Source organism: Seriola aureovittata, chromosome 9, assembly GCF_021018895.1.
Source record: "Seriola aureovittata isolate HTS-2021-v1 ecotype China chromosome 9, ASM2101889v1, whole genome shotgun sequence".
Lineage (NCBI taxonomy): Eukaryota > Metazoa > Chordata > Actinopteri > Carangiformes > Carangidae > Seriola > Seriola aureovittata.
The window spans coordinates 15,456,844-15,475,026 of record NC_079372.1 but is presented as its reverse complement, the minus strand read 5'-3'; the positions used below and the strand labels follow the sequence as shown (position 1 = coordinate 15,475,026).

The 18,183-nt window shown below is 39.0% G+C and overlaps 2 protein-coding genes across 3 annotated transcripts; one reads left to right on the top strand and one right to left on the bottom strand.

Annotated features, from left to right (window-relative positions):
• Positions 1 to 72: 72 nt before the first annotated feature.
• ptpn22 (protein tyrosine phosphatase non-receptor type 22) lies at positions 73 to 12,664 on the bottom strand. Its single transcript, XM_056385678.1, has 26 exons — positions 12,410 to 12,664; positions 10,098 to 10,206; positions 9,427 to 9,503; positions 9,183 to 9,278; positions 8,964 to 9,002; positions 8,762 to 8,833; positions 8,465 to 8,524; positions 8,075 to 8,217; positions 6,386 to 6,452; positions 6,216 to 6,293; positions 5,926 to 6,012; positions 4,919 to 5,471; positions 4,731 to 4,805; positions 4,477 to 4,554; positions 3,928 to 3,999; positions 3,678 to 3,814; positions 3,506 to 3,533; positions 3,142 to 3,240; positions 2,919 to 2,987; positions 2,680 to 2,813; positions 2,514 to 2,541; positions 1,553 to 1,615; positions 1,178 to 1,281; positions 1,069 to 1,099; positions 893 to 976; positions 73 to 795 (listed from the first exon to the last, which is right to left on the bottom strand). The coding sequence occupies exons 1-26, from the start codon at positions 12,509 to 12,511 to the stop codon at positions 734 to 736; spliced, it is 2,547 nt and encodes an 848-aa protein (XP_056241653.1). The 5' UTR covers positions 12,512 to 12,664; the 3' UTR covers positions 73 to 733.
• LOC130175289 (uncharacterized) lies at positions 3,725 to 18,147 on the top strand. Of its 2 annotated transcripts, none has more exons than XM_056385687.1 (5): positions 3,725 to 3,855; positions 14,512 to 14,838; positions 14,984 to 15,301; positions 16,672 to 16,825; positions 16,959 to 18,147. In XM_056385687.1, the coding sequence occupies exons 1-5, from the start codon at positions 3,819 to 3,821 to the stop codon at positions 17,065 to 17,067; spliced, it is 945 nt and encodes a 314-aa protein (XP_056241662.1). In that variant the 5' UTR covers positions 3,725 to 3,818; the 3' UTR covers positions 17,068 to 18,147. The 2 variants fall into 2 exon arrangements, with proteins under 2 accessions (XP_056241662.1, XP_056241663.1); XM_056385688.1 differs by lacking the exon at positions 3,725 to 3,855 and adding an exon at positions 14,094 to 14,155.
• The last annotated feature ends 36 nt before the right edge of the window (positions 18,148 to 18,183 follow it).

The window sequence follows — 18,183 nt, the reverse complement described above, 5'->3', positions numbered from 1 at the left end:
CAAATCTGGTACCAATGTGATTGGTGAATGTGTCTTGTTAAGTAAGAAAAAAAAAACCAATGAGAATACATAGACTTTCTATATTTTTTAATAAATAATTCTGTGTGTAACCACTTTATGTAACACAGTTTAAATGTACAGTTACATTAAATGCATATTTAATATGCATCACATCCACTCTACTGTACCTTACTGTACCATTTTTCACAGATTTATGCTTTTAAGTTCGTTTAAAAACGACAGATGACAGGAGTGTGAATTATGGCATAAATGCAAAACTAAATGACACGCATGATAATAATCTAGATGCAATGTTATACCCGTTTTCTTATTTCTTGCCATAAGCATAAACAGACACACACAGACACACACACACATTCAACTAAATATATCTCTCTCGAAATTAACAGCATTGCCTTAAACAAGAAATGTAACATTTCTCACTGTGAATTTTGTGGCTGTCTATGTTGTTCATCGCTGGTCAATAGTTAAAATCAACTTTAGTTCATATACAGTACAAAACGTATGAGAGCTGGCAACAAGGCACTTCCTGTTTGTTCTCTGCTGAGGGTGCTACTGTGCTGTGCAAGACAAAGAGAAGCAGCCTTTGGTGCTTTTCATTTATACTGTATGTGATCTTCAAGGGGTACTTGAACACCCAAATTTCCAAGTCCTTCAGCTGTGCTAGTACAAGAACAGCTCCGCTTTTGATGTTTAGAGAGGAGTGGCTGCCTCAAATCCAGGTCTCTGGGTAGCTCCTCGGGCCTTTTGGCTTTCCAAAACGGTTCCCAAATCCTGTGGGTTGATGAAGATGAAGATGGCGTCACAAAAGTTGCATGAGTTGAAATAGACTGAATATGCAAATGTCAGAATTAAGTAGATGTGGACGTACCAAATTTGAACACTGAAAATGAGCCGCCATTTGTTGGAGGTGGGTTTCCAGGTTGATTAGGAGGAGGTGGAGGGGCAATTTTAGCTGATAATATAGTTTTTTAGACATGTTAGTCCAGTTTTTCTTCCAGACATCAGTGCATTTATTGAGCTAAATTTTAAATTAGCATTACTTACGTTTTTGTTTGTGTCTAAAAAACTTCAGACTCTGTATAAAGAAAACAAAAAGACAGATTTAGCTGGCTGCACTTTCACATTTTGCGTTGCTATTAAAGAGTTGTGTTACCTTTGTTCGACACATTCCCCTCTCGTTGCTTTTGTCTGATTTGTTTCCTGATGTCTCGGCGTTCAGAGAGGGCCTGTGGTTCACATCGTGCTGTCCCACTTGTGCTGATGAACACAGAATCAGATAATTTGTTGAGTTTGAAATTTCCCTAATGTTTAGCCTTTTCCAACTTAAAGTGCTTGTCACATCAAAGCTTCATGCGAAAGAATAATTAGCTCTACTATCTAGTCATATTAGGCGTCACCATGGCCTTAGATTTCTGATGTATGTGTCTGAACTTTTATATGACAAGTATCCGTGTGTCTATTAATAACAGTAGGTGTGAGAGAGGCTACTGAGTAATGTGCAGCACCCTTATTGTCTGAGACAACTCACCACTTCCTGCTCCAGCCACGACCACAGGAGATGTAGCGATCTGCTGAACTGCAGTAAGGGGCTCTGTGGAAGAAACACGATGATAAACTACTCCCAGTATAAACACAGTCATTTAGATTAATCAACAACAAACCTGCCATTTCACCAGTCAAACTTTTGCCCTTCGCCTTGGTAAAGGATGCCTCCCTGTGGTGTCAATAGGTACTTCTACAAATTCATTTTAATCTGGGTGCTGTTTTATATTCTCAACAAACAAAACAACGCCACCTTGCAAAATGTGTTAAACTTGGTACAGTCAACAAAAGTATTTGGTCACTGACCTAAACTGCAACATTGAAGGATTAGGAACAACTCCAAAGAAAAAGACCAAAACCAACAATTAACTGATATAAATGATAATTACTCTGTGCCATAGCGCTCCACTGTCACACTAAGTGTTATTTTCCTTCATTACGATGAAGAAAGTCAAATTTCCACGTCTTTTTTTTAAATTGGGGTTCTATTAGGTTCTATGTTAATACTGTGAAAGTATCAAAGTGCTCAGTCCACGAAGAAATGCACACAGCCCGTATTCAGAAACATAAACTTAAAACGAGCTGTCACGTCTTCTGTAACTTTGTGATATCACAACACAAGAGGTCGCCGCGCTCAGTCATGCCCCAGGCCCAGCCCATCTGGATTTGCAGGATTTGGTTTCTCTGAGTGTCTTTCTGAAATCTGCTATATTTTTATTCAATCACTCACAAAACAGTCACAGTCACTGACCAGAGAGAACCCTGAGAGAAGGGATGTAAAACTACAATGAGATGGTTTTTGGTACTTAAAACCACCAATATATCTTCTTATAGAAATAAATTGGTTTTGGTAGTGGTTTGGTTTGTGACAGTAAGAGAAACACTGAATATTGCTAGCCTCCTCATTTATCAGTGAAAGCAGAAGTCTTCATGCAAAAAGAGCTTACCATGTCTTGAACCTTTAACTCGAACAGTCTGAGGGGGGACATTTGAAAGCAAAAATGTTAATCTCCTATCAAATAGAAATTTATATTGTTGATAGAACAGCAGTGAGGGGAGTGCAAGAAAGCGAGTATGTGTTTCTGTTTTTCAGACCTATTTGAGAGCCATTACCTTGCTTCTGCTCATGGCAACATCAAGGAATTTCTTGGGCTGAGAGTTGCCATCCCACTCAGATGACATGCCTACCCTTGGTGAGGCCTGTGTTGTTTCTAAGGGCTGCGGGCGGAGGGCAGATTTCACATGAACTGTTGGAAAAGAGCAGAGTCAAATAAAATAGCACTTCACCAAAAGCTGCAGCAGAAAGCTAAATCTTGTGTCTCCTGTTGCAAGGACGATGATGATACGCTTACTCTCTTCTGCTTTGAAGATGAAGGATTCTGGGGTTCTGTCAGGAAGGGGAGGAATCAGGTTGTCTTCAGCTGCACAATCAGATATAATCAAGTCAACAACTTTTCATTTCTTATTAAGAAACCATCATTTCACTTTTTCTTTTCCGCACGTGTATACCTTCTCTGAACTTCCTTTTCGCTCGAAGGATGTTCCTCAAAGCAAAGATTAGTCTGGTCAACTTACTGTGAGAAAGCAGCTGCGGGATCAGTGGGTCCTCAGGTGGAAGGGGAGGATAGAGGTTTGAAGTTGAGTTTGATGCAACATCAAAATGTGTTACTGGTGCTGGAAATATCACAAGAAAATACCATACCAATGAAATCATCACACACACAAAGTAATGTTATAACAACTGGCAGATAATTTTGATATCTGTGAGTCTCTCTAAATTGGATAGAACGCATATAACTTGGTAATGTCATAAATGTTCCAACGTTAAATTTAAATTCATCATCATGTAATTGCATACCATTATTTATTACATGGCTTAATTATTAGGCAGTACATGCACATACAAGTCCTGATCATTGTGTTATTATTAAAGTCTTACCTGTGAAGCTCATTTTTACTTTCAGACTCTACAAGAAAGAGAGGTATGTTGCTGTTACATAACTGCCATTCTATTTTCAGTGCTCTAGCAGTCTGACATTACAGTATTCAGTTTATTATTTAAACCTGCATGGAATGGAACTAAGCTGCCATTGAAGTTACTTTATTCTTACCTTACTCCTCACCCAAGGTTTCGTCTCATTCAGAGATGCAGTTGCAGCTGGCCTCGAGATACCAGACCATTCTGAAGACATTCCTATTCTGCTCAGGTTCACTGCTGGTGCGACCTCGAAGTTCTGCTCCACGGGAGCTGAATGGCAAGCAAGAACAATACTCTTCATTGTTACACAAGTAAGTAAAACATGCAAAGCCAAATGATTTCTTTTTTTCTTGTATAATCAATTTTTGATATTGTTTGGTCACCTTGATCAATATCCAGCTGAAATGATTCTGGGGTTCTCTCTGGAAGTGGAGGGACAGGTGAAGGGGGGCAGCCTGGGAATATGGAAATAAGCATGAAGTATGAGTATTCCTGATATTTTTTTGTGAGCATTTCAACATCAGGAGGTGGAGCAGGTCGTCCACTAATCGAAAGGTTGGTGGATCGATTCCCAGCTCCTCTATGTCAAAGTGTCCTTGGGCGAGATATTGAACCCTGACTTGCCCCCAGTGTATCATTGGTGTGTGTGCATGTGTAGGAAAAAGCGGCATATGAATGTGTGTGTAAATGTGACTTTTAATGTAAAAACAAATGGACGATGAGACTGGAAAATTCATATATATATATATATATATATATGCTCCATTCAGTCCATTTACCGTCAAAGAGTTACTCTTGCTTTGAGAAAATAATTGTGGCCATTAAAGCGTTCCGAAAAATCATGTTACCGTCAAACCCAAAGAAAAAGCATCAGTGAGCTTGCTATGACATCACATCACATGACACATCATGAGTTTCAGAGATTTTCTGACCTCTCAACTCCCTGACAGCCTCAGCAGCAGCGTTAGGTGGAATGATAAGTGATAACGTTTCACAGGGATCTGAGGGCTCTGAAAGACAAAATCGTAATATGTTGGAACAGTCAAGGATATATTAGCACATATCAAGATTAAATAGGATTAGAAACTAAGAAATTGGAATTTCGTATAATGAACCTAACAAAGAGGAGAAAGCCTTGCAGAAGCTGGTGGTTTACATAGTATACTTATACACTCAAACCACAAACCTGCGTCCAAAGCCATTTCATAGGACTCAGGGGTTCGTTCAGGCAGCGGAGGAGGTGCTTCTTCATCTGAATGAGCTTTAACAGAACCAAAAAAATGCACATCAATGAATACAAAAGTAAATTCTTCTACCCTGTTGTCTATGTTGCTTGTCTTTGAGACTAACACGTGCACAAATTTGACTTTTTACCTGAGACAGGAGAAGTAACATTGTGATCATTCAGAGACAAAGCGGGTACGCTGAAGATGGGGCTAACTGTCCACTGTTCGGTGTCTTCAGTAGAGTCCATGGGTACCTCCTCTGAAGGGGAGCTCATAGGAGTGTCAAAGTAGGGGTCCTCCACCATCAGACAAATGGTTTCAGCCACAACTGGTGTAGGTGGAGGCTTCAGTGATGGTATGTCATCACTTTCCTTCACAGTATCCTCCACGGTGGGCGCTCTCTGGCTCTTCTTCACCTCTTTGGGTGAGGCCCTGGGTCCCTCCTGCAGCTCCTGGCTGGTGACCACAGTATCGGGAAAGGTGCATAGTAGGTTCCATTGTTGCTGGTCCATCTGCTTGTCCTTAGCTCTCAACACAATGAGATTATCTGAAGTGGAAGGCAAGGGTTTGTGGTGCTGTGGTAAAACATCCCTCTCCTCATCCAACAGGTGTTGGAATTGTGGCATTAAATCCAACTTGTCATTCAGATCCAAGAGCTCGCATTCAGTGTCATGCCTGATAGCAGACGGGACCATGGTCACCTATTCAGTTCAAAAGAGGAGTGTGAGTCACAACAGTTCTTGATGAAAGAAGGGAATTAACATAAATGCATTAATGCTATCCAAATATGAATTCTGCCAGATTCATATTTAGTATCATGGGTACTGTGGTCAGTATTATACAGTATGCAAATTACAGTTAAACAAATCACTACCTCTTTGAGTTTAGCTTCAAGTATAGCAGTAGCTTTATTGACACAACCTTCATAGTTAAGTTTTGAATCACCCAGTCTGCAATACACTTTTTTTCCACTCAGATGATGTAACTGCGCTCTATGTTAATGTTATGAAACCGCAAGAAAGCCTGCCATGGTGTCTTCTTTGCTGATTGTGATGGTTATACTTGTCGGTTGGTGTTGTAGGAGCATGTAGTATACATTTCCATCGCATCTATGTACTTTGGCTCATTCACAGAGGTGTTCTACTGGTTGCTCACCTCATGTCGGTGGGTCTGTGCATCCATGGACTGCAAATGTCTCTGAAACAGTAACTTGATGGTTCTGTACACCAGCTCATATTGTTCCTGGAGTTAAACAACAAAAACCTGCTCTGTTAGGTGACGAGGCCCCGGGGCATGACGCACGAAACACACAACTCATCAAAAGGCCTTTGATAGAAGGAAGGAACTGACATAAAGAACTGCCTGAAATGTGGTTCTGCTTGTTGGAAGATTTGCTACATGTGATGCGTTAAAAAAAAAAAAAAAAAAAAAAAAAAAAGAAATACCTTGGTTTGAACCACTGAGGGCCTCTGGGTTCTCATGTTCTGAACTAAGTCGTAGATATTGAAATCTGGAGTGATCATCTAAAAAAAAAAGCACACAAACGTCACAGTACAGCGGGGCTCTTTTACTGTCATAGGAAAAAACACATGCGCAAAGGGTAGGAATATCTCACCTGTTTCTTCAGAAGGTTCCAAGTGTAATCGATGACACACAGGGCTCCTGTTCTCCCACAGCCAGCGCTACAACCACAGCAGCAAAAAGTCAAATTTTAACCACTCAGCTTATCTCCAGCAAGATCGACATTTCAACATGATTCCTCAAATAATTATCAATTATTGAAGTGCCGAAGAAGGCATCAGACATGACAGTATTTGCAGACATTAGATTTTCAAACACAGAGTTAATATTGTCCTGTTTTTCTAGCACTCATTGTACTGCATCGCCGACACCACACCCATCCGATACTCTAAGCAGGTTTAAACATTTCATAATAATAGTCAGTTCCTGATTTAAACAGCATAAAAAAAACCAAGCGCTCCTTAGTGGACATCTTTGAAATTCTGAGATCAAATGAAAAATAAATAAATAAAAGATGTTTAAGGCTTTAACTCAGACCCTAAAAACACACAGTGTGGGGTTTTCCGATGCTGTCATTTCAAGAAATGTGAATTTGCTATTTCATACTATCGCACATGATTGTCCTGCCTACCGTCCCCTTATCAGTATAGTATCATATCATCAATAAGTACAAGCAGAAAACAGTATAAGCTAATATAATGTTTTCTGATGTACTTTGCTTTAGATATTGCACTACTTTTTATTGACACTGTGTCAGAGAGAACTTATTTCAACTATATGGTCATTCTTGAGGCAGTGTTGACTATAGCTAACTATAGCATAGTATGAGGTGAGAGGTTTGTGATAGTGTAGAGGAACAGAAACTCAAAAACTTTTATGGTGAAAAATATTTGAGTGAGTTATTGTAGTGGTGAACTCCCTAAAGAGTAGGGTGACATGTCTGGTACGTAGGTTGGATCTGCCACTGACTCAACATTCCATTCAGTCACATCATCCTCAAAAAGGTGTGGGTCTGCCATGTTTTTCTCTTCATTTTGTATATAATTGAGATGGCACACTGAAGAAATTCCTCTTCCTTTCTTTTCTTTCCAGTGGATAACATAAGCTAACAGGACACACTGCACATTTGCCGTTGTTTATGTGAATTGATGCAAATCGCATTTCTTGAGTTTTAGTGTAACTTTAAGTAGAAGGGTAAATGTATGTTTTGAATCGGCCATAGTGTTAGTGCTGAAAAAAGTGAGGGGAAATGCCAACATGTATAGATTAAAACCTAGTGGGCCGTTGGCTAACCACCTACGCACACTTCCTGTCTCAAAGGCAGAGAGGAAGTGCCTAACTTCTAAGGCCTTAACCAGGGGCCATATACACGCTGGCCACAGGCAATACGTTCCCATAGTAACTAGTGAATAAAAACCACAGGTGTGATTCTTCAGTATGATCACTACTTGTTTTCATACATTAGAATAGAATAGAAATGGTTCATGCATTGTTGCAGTTCATCTTCTGATGCTGAAACAAAACAAGTCCTGTCTGTCCAATAATAATAATAATAATAATAATGATAATCAACCTTATTTGTTGCCGATAGTGCCTGTCATACATAAGATGCAGACGAAGGCATAAGACCAAAGCATCAATCAGTTTCTTTACATCAGACATTTGCTGTAAAAGTGGTCTAAGTGACACACTCAGTCTGCTCTGTTCTTTAAGGAAGGAAGTTTGTTAAAACTCAGTTATAGATACAGTACTATACTAAATTATATAAGGAGGTGTGGCTGACCTGCAGTGAATACAGATAGGGATATCATCATGGGCCTGATAGAAACGCATCTCATGCAACATTTCCAGAATGGGAGGGATGGAGTCTGGTACACCGTGATCTGGCCAGTTGACGTAGTGCAGCTGTTTCAAAGTTCGGCTACACTGGAAAAAAAAATACAAGTAATTGTAGAAGTATTCTAAAAGCTGAAGATTTACACAAATCAAATGATTATCCTAACTACACGTTAGCAGATGCTGTCTCAGTGATGTCATATATGACCACATTAGCTTTGCGATTTGCCTCTAGTCTCTGTAGCAGCTAACAACACATCAGCAGATAATCTTTTGCTTTTCTCAGGAGTATTATCGTGACAGTTATTCTCACAGTAAGGGTCTAAACAATACTTACATTGCGGTAAGTCACCCTTAACACCCTTGTCAAATAATCTCCTTTATTTTCCTCAGAATCCTGTAAAAGTAAAAATAAAAAAGAAGCCAGTAGTGCATCTTTAAGATGTGTGCTTATTCTTGATGTATGTTGAGAATCTCTTTTTGTATTAGTTATATTAAAAATAGAATAACCAAGAGAGTATGACACAAATGTTACATGAAGATAATGTCAAGTTAAAATGTCAGCATATGTTATGGTTCAGTTATAGGAAAATGTCAGAGTGGGAAGTGCAACTGTAAGAATAGAAATACTCACACAGTAAACTGTAAAAGGCTCACAAACAAATGGCTGCTCTTGTTTCTGTGGCCAGTAGCGCTCACACTTTTTCTACAAGAGAAAGAAAGAAAAAAAGAAAGAAAGAAGGTATTGATGGTTAACAGTGGAATACAATGAAACTATGAAAATAAATAGGTGAATAGTAAAAAATAAGGAATATTGTACAGCACTATCATGTTACCTTTCCCATTTCAAACTCTCGACAGGCCATCACTACGACCTAGAGTCAAACAGGACAGTGAGAGATATAATGTACCAAAAGGTCAGTTTATGTAGCCAAAGCAGGAGCTCCTTCGATCATTTTTAGCACTGGGGCACGTTAACGGTTGTTTTGAGAGCAACATGACCGTGTTAAAAACCCCTTGTTATGTCCACAGACCACAGCCAGGTCATTCTGTACCTTTATGTTGTACTCCCAAAGCATCCTCAAGAAGTCCAGCACTGTGTGGGGCAGAGGACCCTGAGTAGCAATGTATGCCCTTGAGCCCGACACTCCCTGTAGACAAAACACGATATCGTCAAGAATTTGTAGTAACATTTACATAAACCATCTTAGTTACATAAATGTACAGTACAGTATAATGCACATGCATTTCATATGAATAAAAAAATATATATTCTCCTTACAGGGACACTTGATTTACCTTGATGAAACTAGCGTTGATGTAGTCCGTGTCATTTTTAACTGTGGTGAGAGTGAGCTTTACTCTGCTGTGGTCAACTAAAAGGAGAGAAATATATAGTTATAATGATTATATGATTATAATGTCACGCACAGGACTCAGGAGTCATTTCCTGTGCTTCACAACCTTTTGGCAAAATAAAGATTAGAAAAATAGAAAAATAGGATTTAGTAGGTGTAGTATTTTCTTGATACTAGAGGGGCATATTCTTTATTGCCCAATGAATATTTGAGAATGTAGTTAAACAGAAATCAAATATATGATCTCCAAGATTATAAGTCACACCTAACTCAGTGGAACGTTTTTTAGTCATGGATACCACTTTTTATAATTTCAGGTTATCATACAGATGAAATTTAAGGATAGTATTTGCCCTGTTAATGCTAATGTCAATATATTTGCATCTAAAAGTCATCCAACCCATGATTCACCCATGATAAACGCATGATTCTTTCATTCATTTTTAGCATTAATGTAGCAGAGGTCTGAATATATGGAAATCAAAAAGTTATAAGTTCATAGTGATATCTTATGTGACACCTGTCTGCCCTGGGGCAGAATTATATTTAAAATCATGTGCAAATGTATAAATGAAGCCACATTTTCATAAATCAGCTTTGGGCAAAGCTTACAGGGAACAATGTCCTTGTAACGGTTCTTCTTGATGTTTTCCTGCTTTTCTGCTGTCTTGGAGGGGTAGGTCTTGTCAGTACGGTACCTGGTTGACTGGCTCTTCAACCTCTGAAAAACATGAGGGAAATTGAATCCAATTACACAGCCAGTTGAAGCCAGTTAGATAGTTATACCATACAAAGGAACAAGCTTTTGAGACCAACTCTACACAAGTAAAGTTTCTTTTATTTTGTGTGTGTGTGTGTGTGTGTGTGTGTGTGTGTGTGTGTGTGTGTGTGTGTGTGTGTGTGTGTGTGTGTGTGTGTGTGTGTGTGTGTGTGTGTGTGTGTGTGTGTGTGTGTGTGTGTGTGTGGGCAGGTGGGTGGTGGGTGGTGGGTGGTGGGTGGTGGGTGAAATACTACCTTCATGAAGGTTAATGTCAGAGAGGTTAATGCCTCTCTCTCTTTCTTTCTTTCTTTCTTTCTTTCTTTCTCTCTCTCTCTCTCTCTCTCTCTCAATTTTTAATTAGTATAAACTTGTGGAACATTTGTATTGTCAAAACCATTTTTGGAGTCTTGCAGTGTAATGGTTGGTCTGTGATGGTTGGTTATTATATGTCTGATACTGCTGTCTTGAGTTAAGGAGCGCCTTACGGGTCCATTCTTGGTCCTATTTTATTCTCTATTTATATGCTGCTGTTGGGTCTTTTAATTTGTTGTTTTGATATAGCTTTTCAATTTTTTGGATTGCTGGTGCCATTCAGCGTCATGTCTTAAAACTTCCTCAATTTAAATGAAGATAAAAACAGAGCTACTTAGCCTCAGAGAGTTCTCAGAAGACTCTGCAATAGTCTCTTTATCGAACATTATTTAGTTATCCCGTTTGATTCTTGTCACATTTTACTTCTCTGTTGACATTAGAAAAAAAACCTGCTGAAGATCAGGCAGACATATTTGATACATACACATACTATATACTGTGATACCTTCTACTGCCTCAGCCAAGGAGCTATAGCTCATCTGCAGTTGGTCCAAAATGCTGCATTCTAACAATGTGCCGGAAGTACATTACTCCAGTGTTGGCCTTTCTCTATTGGCTGTCAGTAGACTTATGAATTCAGTGTAAAATTTTGGTTATCACCTATGAGGTTCTGCATGGTAAAGCCTCTGAATTCATTCCTGAATTGCTGTGTCCATGTAGAAACAGCTAGTGTTCCGAGAGCTCGACTTGAGATGGAGAAAGACAGAGCATTCGCAGTCCAGTGAAAAAACTTTTCAAACTCAGTTATACTCCCTCGCTTTTTTAAACTGACATTTGCTATTTAGTTAAATTAATTTAGTTGTTTTTTATTTCTGTTTGTATACTCTAACATGGCTTTTAATGCTTTTAATGTCAAGTGCTATATAAAGGCGTAGAAGACGAAGAAGAAGTCTTACTCATGTACAGGAGAGTCAGGGGAAAAGAGAGGGCAAACGGCAAGCAAATTACATGTGAACAATTGCACAATGGTCACACATGGTCAGTTTTTATGTGATTCAACCCTTGATGACCAGAATCTGTGACTCATTTTACAAGAAACTGGCATGATGGCTCACAAACTGAGAGGATTTCCATCCACAATTTACTGTGTGGAAGGTTTGACACTCAAACCCATGGCACGTCCATGTGAGACACTAGTCTTTTTGTTCTGAGGCTATTTCTCGCAGTTCGAAACAGTCTGTTAAAGGCCTTGCAGACCATCTGCGCAGCTCACACCACAGAGTGCTTTTTGTTCTTAAAGGAAGTGATGCAAGAGACCCCTTCCTCTGGAGTGGTCGGGGTGGTAGCAGCATGACTACCACCCCGACAGCATGAGCTGTCCTCAGGCACTGGCATGTCACTCATCACCATGGCAGCAGCCCACAGTTGCTTGTATGTGAATGTACATGAATTGTACACGAGCTCATAAATAAATTGAACACATCACGCTGTTAGGTGTTTTTATTGTAGTTGCCTATGGGCCTTTCTTGTTATGCGCGTTTCATAACAAGCATCAGTGCAAAGAGGAAGCACAATGTGGTGTTCGAGCTGTTTATACAAGAGCAGCGTGTAACTTCCCCCGAAACACCATGTCTTTTATGAAATTTTGGAGCTTTCACTCTTACTGTGCTTACTGTCAATTCACTCAGTATAAACAACAAAGCCATTCTGAGGATCTGAGGATCCTCATTTCTGAGGATGTGATAATGAAAGTCATAGGTGAAATAAGTCTGCTGCGTGGAGGCTTCAAGGTTTCATCTACAATACTACTCACTGCAGTACTTTAACAAGGGAAACATAAATCTTAACTCACAGCAAACTCCCCAAGAATGCCGTTCGGTGCCCCCTGATCCACAGCCTCCTGTCTCTCCAGCTGGTCCAGGAAGCTCCTCAATATCCAGGCCTGCTGCTCCATGGCTGGCTGTACACTGCCTGGGATAGGGCACCTTTCACAGGCATGTCAGGACACAAAGGTCCTTGTCCACAGGTCATGGAGTAGGGTTACCAAAGTTTGGGTTCAGGGCTGCGGCACCTCTGCTGTTGCTTCACAGAGCACTTCTTTATTGCGTCTGTCACATCAAGGAACTATAGTGAGGGAACTATGCAAACTGTCTTAGAGGAAGCAAGAGTAAGCTAACAGGTTCTGTGGTCAGATTAAAAATTTTCGCCACACCCCCCCTTGGTGTCTCTCACTGGGTCCTAAAGTCACTCGGGTGTTTCATTGCATGACAATGTTACAGAAGAAATGGGTGGGAAACACCCACAAACAGAGCGGGCCAGACAATTATGCACAGACACACGGCACGAACAGCTGTTCCTACCCAAAGTCAGAGTGCAATGCAGGCTGTCTCGCCTGTTGGACAACATTCAGGACACATTAGAGGAGTGGAGGAGGGATGTGGTTAGGGATGGAGGTAGAGGCAGAAGGAGTGGTGTAGTGAATGGGAGTCTGAGAATCCTGAAAAGCCTGATGTTCTGAGCAAGCAATTAGACCCACTCAACTCTACAGGTTTTCATTTATGCCTATGTATATCCACAGGAGCCATTTGTTTTGGTAAACCACCTCACAGTATTTGAGATGAAACACTAGGATGAAACTCTGCCATTCCTCGTACAACTCAGATGTATCAGTGTTGTTTAGTAGGCAGTCCAGTTTCTAATTTCACCACAAGCTTTGAAGAGCAATGGGAGGAGCACTGTTTCAAGGCACAATGGGCATTAAGCCACGCGTATGAGACTTCCTATTATTATATATATATAGCCAAGTTAATGTTAGTTAAATATGAATAAAAATGATAAAACATACGTGTATAAGAATATTCCATATTGCTAAGCATAAAGATATAAAGATCTAAATACCGGTATTTCAAAATGATAAGGAAAAAATAGTGAAAAAACGCTCACCAGTTTAGCTGCCGTGCAGTTCATCGGTTACACATGAGGTGACAGATATGACGTGATGGAGATATATGTTGACAGTGCATTGCACTGCTTCAGCAGGTGCACACTATCTGTTGTATGGCGACATCTAGTGGTTAAACACAAAAAGGTATTCTTACACGGCCCTGAGTGGTTCCGTTTTATAGTTGTCTGAGTAAATCAAAAACATCACTGGCTGGCATTAAGTCTGATACTGCAAATAGTGACACAATCTGACTGAATTGAATGAATGAAATGATGTTCTCAAAGGTGGAAAAACAAGTCAAACTAAGGCTTGTTGCCATGGTGAAAATGCAGTTTCCTCTGTTATAAAACCAAATCTCTACTTATTTGAAGGGGCTTCTACAAAAGACACATGTACTTGTGAATCATCAAATTTTTGAAATCAGGGTACATAATAACAAGCAAATATCAATTAACAAATGTGGTAAGAAGTCATTTACCTGAAATAAATGTGGCTTACTTATGCAGTGTTCGGTTTGTTTAGGACATTGCAACAATGCACCTGACAGGAAGCTACAATAACCACAGTCCACCTCTAGCATTTCCTGAGTTTTTGATATAGTTTCACACTTCAACTTCAACATGAAGATACTGTGTCTGATTTTGCTTTTGCATGGTGAGTGAACTATAATTTACAACTTCCATCAATAATAATCTTTTTATTTATCATAAAACTTCAAAAAAGGAAAAAAAGAGAAGAAAAATGATAATGTCTGTATAAGGGACCATTTTTAGCAAATGTTTGTGTCAATAAAATGTAATACTTCAATCATATGTTAGCATCAGTAATATTCTTTTTCTCCAGTTACACGGCAGTAATGATGATATTATATTTGAATGGAAATGTTTATGTGAGCAAATTTTCTATTCTGACATCACCGTTGTTTCTTTATTTGTGAAAATTACAATTCATCAAAGAAAATGTTTTAACAAACATTTTTTTCACATTTTCTTTCTCTGCCTGTCTTTTAGCAAGTCTCCAGCTCCAGTGTGATAAAAGAAAGATTACAGCACATATTGGAGGTGACTTCATTCTTAACTGCAAATATGACACAAGCCGATTCATGTACAGTAAAAAGTACTGGTGCCGAGGAGACAACAAAAACACCTGTGAGATTCTGGTGGACTCAGAACTCGTTGTTAAAACCAGACGGAGGTTTCATATACTAGACGCAAGAAAAAGAGGGCTGTTTGTCAAAGTCACAAACCTCCAATTTGATGACACTGGAGTGTACTGGGTTGGGATTGACAAAGTGTATGCCGACATCATGACTATGATTAATATTCATATCACTGAAGGTAAGAAAAAAACCTTTTAAATGATTAGTCTGGAAAATGTATATTAATGTCACAGTATCACTGATATTTATGGACTATGTTTCAACATTCTTCGACACTGTCAAGCCGAATGGATTTAAATAGTTCGTTTGCTTCTTTGCTCCAGTTCCAGTATCTAAACCCAGACTTTGGCCCCTGAGCTCTCTGGTGGCCATGCCAACATGCAGGGGGCAGCCAGTGACTGTGCGCTGTGGTTGTACAAAGGGCACTGGCATTCGTTACGCCCGGTATCAACGCACTTACCACAAGGACTTACATCTGGGCCTGTCATCAGACTTGCACCTACACTGCGGCACAGTGGAGAAGGACAGTGATTATTACTGTATTGCCAGTAATGACATAAGTAGACAGGAAAGCGAGATCCTCTCTGTGCAGGTTCTGATGCCTGCAGACAGCAGCTGCATCTATGTTGTTAATATGCAGGGTAAGAATTGATGGGATGTTGTATTCTCTTTTACAAATATCCAGGCAATAACTGGTAAGACTTTCCATAAGGTCTGTGTGTGTTATGATGTTTTATTGATACCTTCAAAATGCATCATAACACAGCAATTATACAACAGGTCCTAATGGACACTGCAGGTAAACATTTTAAGATTTGAATACCTCTCCAGATATAGTCTTACAATCACTTATATTTGCTTTGTTTGCTTTGCCTGCGTTATGCAAGAAAGTGCATGAACACCAAGGTTTCTCTGTTGCCACTACAGATGGTGAGTGTGGTTATGGCATGTCATGAACAGCAGTGTTTTTGACAGTTTGCTGTGGGTGTCAGGTTAAGTAAATTTGTACCTACATGAATAAGTGCTTATAGGTGCTTTGATGCAGTGCTTATAGAGATAGTGTGAACAATCTTTTTTTTTTTTTTATAACACCTGTGTCAGTATGAATAATTTTTCCTTCAAGAGACATTGTGATCAGCTTTTTACAAGTTTTATTGTCGAGTTATAAAGGTCAGGGTTAAACACTACAACCTACCTTTATACCTTTAATTTGGCTGTAGAAGGCTTTATACAGGGTGAGTGGAGGATAGAATTGAACAAGACGTTAAGCCATAAGAGGTCTCTTTATTCACTGGCACTTGTGTCACTTATGGGTTGTCAAAATCAATGTGATGTCTGTGTCTCATTGGTATATGAACATTTTCCAGTTAGTTTTTGCTGTGGCTGTTTCTTCTGTGCCAGCGCAATTGTATCATTTCCTTTTTTTCTCAAGATTCTGATGTCAGTATCAACACATCTTTGACTACTTCCTTCCCCATTACACCCATTACTTCACTTGCTGCTTAAAATATACTGTCATGACAAGATGATGGAAAAACGTTTTAAAATTTTCCATCTATTAGTTGCAAAAAATAACTTAATCATTGATATACTTCATCATTATGAGTATTGTTTGTTTTTTTTAAGTATATATTTTATATAGGATACTGGATTAAAGTCCATGTGTGTCAGAGTTTACTTTGACGACCTCCAGTGGTCATACTGCAAAAAGACACTCTGGGACACAGCATTACATGCCAGTTTTTTCCCAGTCAGCCTCACAGATGTGACACAGGACACACACACTTATCTCATTTTTCTTCTAACTAGATATCATGCCATCAGTTTATATATATTTCAAATATCAAGCATTCTAAATTCTAATCTTCAGGTGGGAATATATAACACATTATAAACATGTGCTTTATAGAATGTGCTGATTTTTTTTTAAAGGTTGTTTTAAAATATGTATTTCACAAGGTACAAGCTCATGAAAGAATGGCATTTGAATGGCTTTCTTTTTAATCATCAGGCCAACCCATTTATGACTGTGCTGACGGAATGAGCACCACCATGTCCCAAACTCCACCGCTGACTGCCTGCCAAGCCACCACCAAAATCCACACTGACACAGGAAACCAGTCTTTACAGATCAATCAAACTCATCAAGATCTGTTTTTAAACAGGTTAGGCTACACAAAATGTTCTCAATTACCTTGATTGAAATAATAGCAAGAGCTGAAAGGAGACCCATTCATAGATTTATCTATTTAAGTATTGCCTTAAAACTTGTCACTAATCAATCCTTTATTTTCTCAGGGCATGGACAGGGGTGCCACTCTGGTATGCACTGCTACGTTGGGGTTCTTTTGCTTCCTTGTTGATATATCTGTGCCTAGTTCTTAAATGTACAAAAACAAGACATTAGAAAATGTGTCAAGAGGAAGAGTAAGGTTCATTTCAAGCAATTGCCCAATTTGGCTCAGTGATCTTCATTTTACAGTGGTAGTTCTGTGAAAGTCATATCAGCCTCTGTGGCATTTGTTTTGTGGTTTTATTGTCTGGGTCATAATGAGTGTCAGCATGTTTATCATGGGTGTCTTATTGCAGCATTTATCAATACAGCTTTCTTGCAAATGCCACTAACAAAACATGCAAATCATCTGAGCCCCTTCTTCACCGGGCTTTCCATCTCGTTTATTTTAAAATATGAAAAAAAAGAAAGATCTGTCCCCATGTTTGTCTTTCCATTCTTTAGTCATACAATAGGAAATTATCAAGCAAGGGAGGTCCTGAAGCACGAATTCTTTCAGAAGAAAACCAAACCCACAAACCATGAACAACGCAGCCCTTATCTTGATCATGTTCAAACCAACTAGATCTTGATGAAATAAATGCTGTGGTTCTGATTTCTAGTATGTTTGCTGTATTTTGATACATACATGAGTGTGATTTGTGTGTGTGTGTGTGTGTGTGTGTCTATTCAACCCACAAACACACACAGACCTATACATATACAAACACATAAATACATATATTTCTCCATTTCTTCCCAGTTGCTGGCATATATTTATGTTTGTACTTGTGGCATTAGCTCACCTGTAGTGGAATAGTGAATGTTTATTTTCTTTGTAAAGCTGGTCTTTGTTCCATTGTTGTAGTTTCTATTTAGTGGGTGTAAACCAATTACAGGCACAAGTAGGGCATGGAAATATGATGATGAGTGATGCAAGCCTAACATGAACAAGGATGGTTTCTTCAGATTATGAGGTAATGCAAATACCTCACCCACATATTGGTAACTAATCTCTTTTATAAAAAATGAATCAGTGGTAGGCTGTTTTATGGGGAGGAAATATATTGTAGTCTTAGTCATAAGACCAGTTGATAAAAATGTCAAAGGTCGACAGGACTATATAACAGCTGCCAGAAAGGATTAAGTATTAAGTTATAATATGAGTTTAAATGTCAAAATATAAAAAATAAATAAATAAATAAAAAAATAAAACTTTGTATTCCAAAAATTATTCCAACTAAGAAGTGA

Bases quoted from the DNA above. Each gene is read 5' to 3' on its own strand.
- LOC130175289 (XM_056385687.1), top strand. From the start codon at position 3,819: ATGGCAAGCAAGAACAATACTCTTCATTGTTACACAA. The intron at 3,856-14,511 runs GTAAGTAAAACA...CCTGTCTTTTAG, and splicing joins TACTCTTCATTGTTACACAA to CAAGTCTCCAGCTCCAGTGT. The intron at 15,302-16,671 runs GTAAGAATTGAT...TTTAATCATCAG, and splicing joins CTATGTTGTTAATATGCAGG to GCCAACCCATTTATGACTGT.
- ptpn22 (XM_056385678.1), bottom strand. From the start codon at position 12,511: ATGGAGCAGCAGGCCTGGATATTGAGGAGCTTCCTGGACCAGCTGGAG. The intron at 10,207-12,409 runs GTGAGTTAAGAT...CATGTTTTTCAG, and splicing joins GCATTCTTGGGGAGTTTGCT to AGGTTGAAGAGCCAGTCAAC. The intron at 9,504-10,097 runs GTAAGCTTTGCC...CTCTCCTTTTAG, and splicing joins TTACAAGGACATTGTTCCCT to TTGACCACAGCAGAGTAAAG.